Source organism: Haliaeetus leucocephalus, unplaced genomic scaffold (assembly GCF_000737465.1).
Source record: "Haliaeetus leucocephalus isolate CR32 unplaced genomic scaffold, Haliaeetus_leucocephalus-4.0 Scaffold402, whole genome shotgun sequence".
Classification (NCBI taxonomy): Eukaryota; Metazoa; Chordata; class Aves; order Accipitriformes; family Accipitridae; genus Haliaeetus; species Haliaeetus leucocephalus.
In genome coordinates, this window is record NW_010972838.1 from 20,687 (window position 1) to 21,477 (window position 791).

A 791-nucleotide genomic window follows, 5' to 3' on the forward strand; every position below is an offset into this window, starting at 1 on the left:
CCCAGCAGCCCCCTCCCCGCCTCCCCCCCTCTTCCACACTCACAGCTGGGGGTCGGATCTTGCAGATGCCGCTTTTCTCGGCGATGGGGCGGATCTTGGCGATGTAACCCAGGGGGTCGCTGAACTCGGCCCAGCTGGGCTCGAAGACGGGACATTCGGGGGGGGGTAAAAAGTCCTCGGGGGGCTCCAGTTCACCGGCAACCGATAGCCACGGTGTCCCCCACTCGCCCCGCTGATCCCCACCGCTCGGGGGACCCCGGGGGGCTTCCCCCCCGCTGCGGGGACCCCCAAAGGGTCTCCGGGCCTTGTCCTCAGGGCCTGGGCGATCCCCGCTTCGGGCCCCCCGTTCTTCGGGGGTCTTGCGGGGGCTTCGCTCATCGCCCGGGGGACGCCCACCGAGTCCCTTGCCGGTCCCCCCTCCTTTACCCCGCGGCTCCCCACCGGCTTTAGGGGGGCGAGGGGCCGCCGCGGCCCTCTCCTCCCCCGCGGCTCTAGGGGGGGCGGCAGCCGACCGGGGGGGAGCCGGCTCTCCGATCGGCTCCGTCCCCCCCCATTCCCCGCCACGGCCCCGTCTGGCCTCCTCGTCCCCCTCCGGCGGCGAGGGGGTGCCCCAAGGCGGGGAACCCCCCGGGGCGGGCCCCCACTCGGCCCAACCGCCCCCTCCGCGCTGCTGCTCCCCCTCTTCCATCCTCCCCGCCGAGGGGAGGGGGTACCGTCGCTGCCCGCGGGGGACCCCCTCAGGGGGCCATAGAGGCCCCCGCCGCCCCCTCACAGGCCCCCGGGCCGCCCCC

At 75.6% G+C, this 791-nt stretch overlaps 1 protein-coding gene across 1 annotated transcript in view; it reads right to left on the reverse strand.

Annotated features, from left to right (window-relative positions):
- The window catches only part of KDM5C (lysine (K)-specific demethylase 5C), a gene marked incomplete at its 3' end in the record, with an annotated part of 11,831 nt that extends 11,091 nt beyond the window's left edge, over positions 1-740 (reverse strand). Inside the window, exon 1 of the mRNA XM_010573978.1 lies at positions 45-740. Within this exon, the coding sequence (XP_010572280.1) occupies positions 45-688 (644 nt within the window). The remainder of the gene's footprint in view (positions 1-44) is intronic.
- Between the last annotated feature and the right edge of the window lie 51 nt (positions 741-791).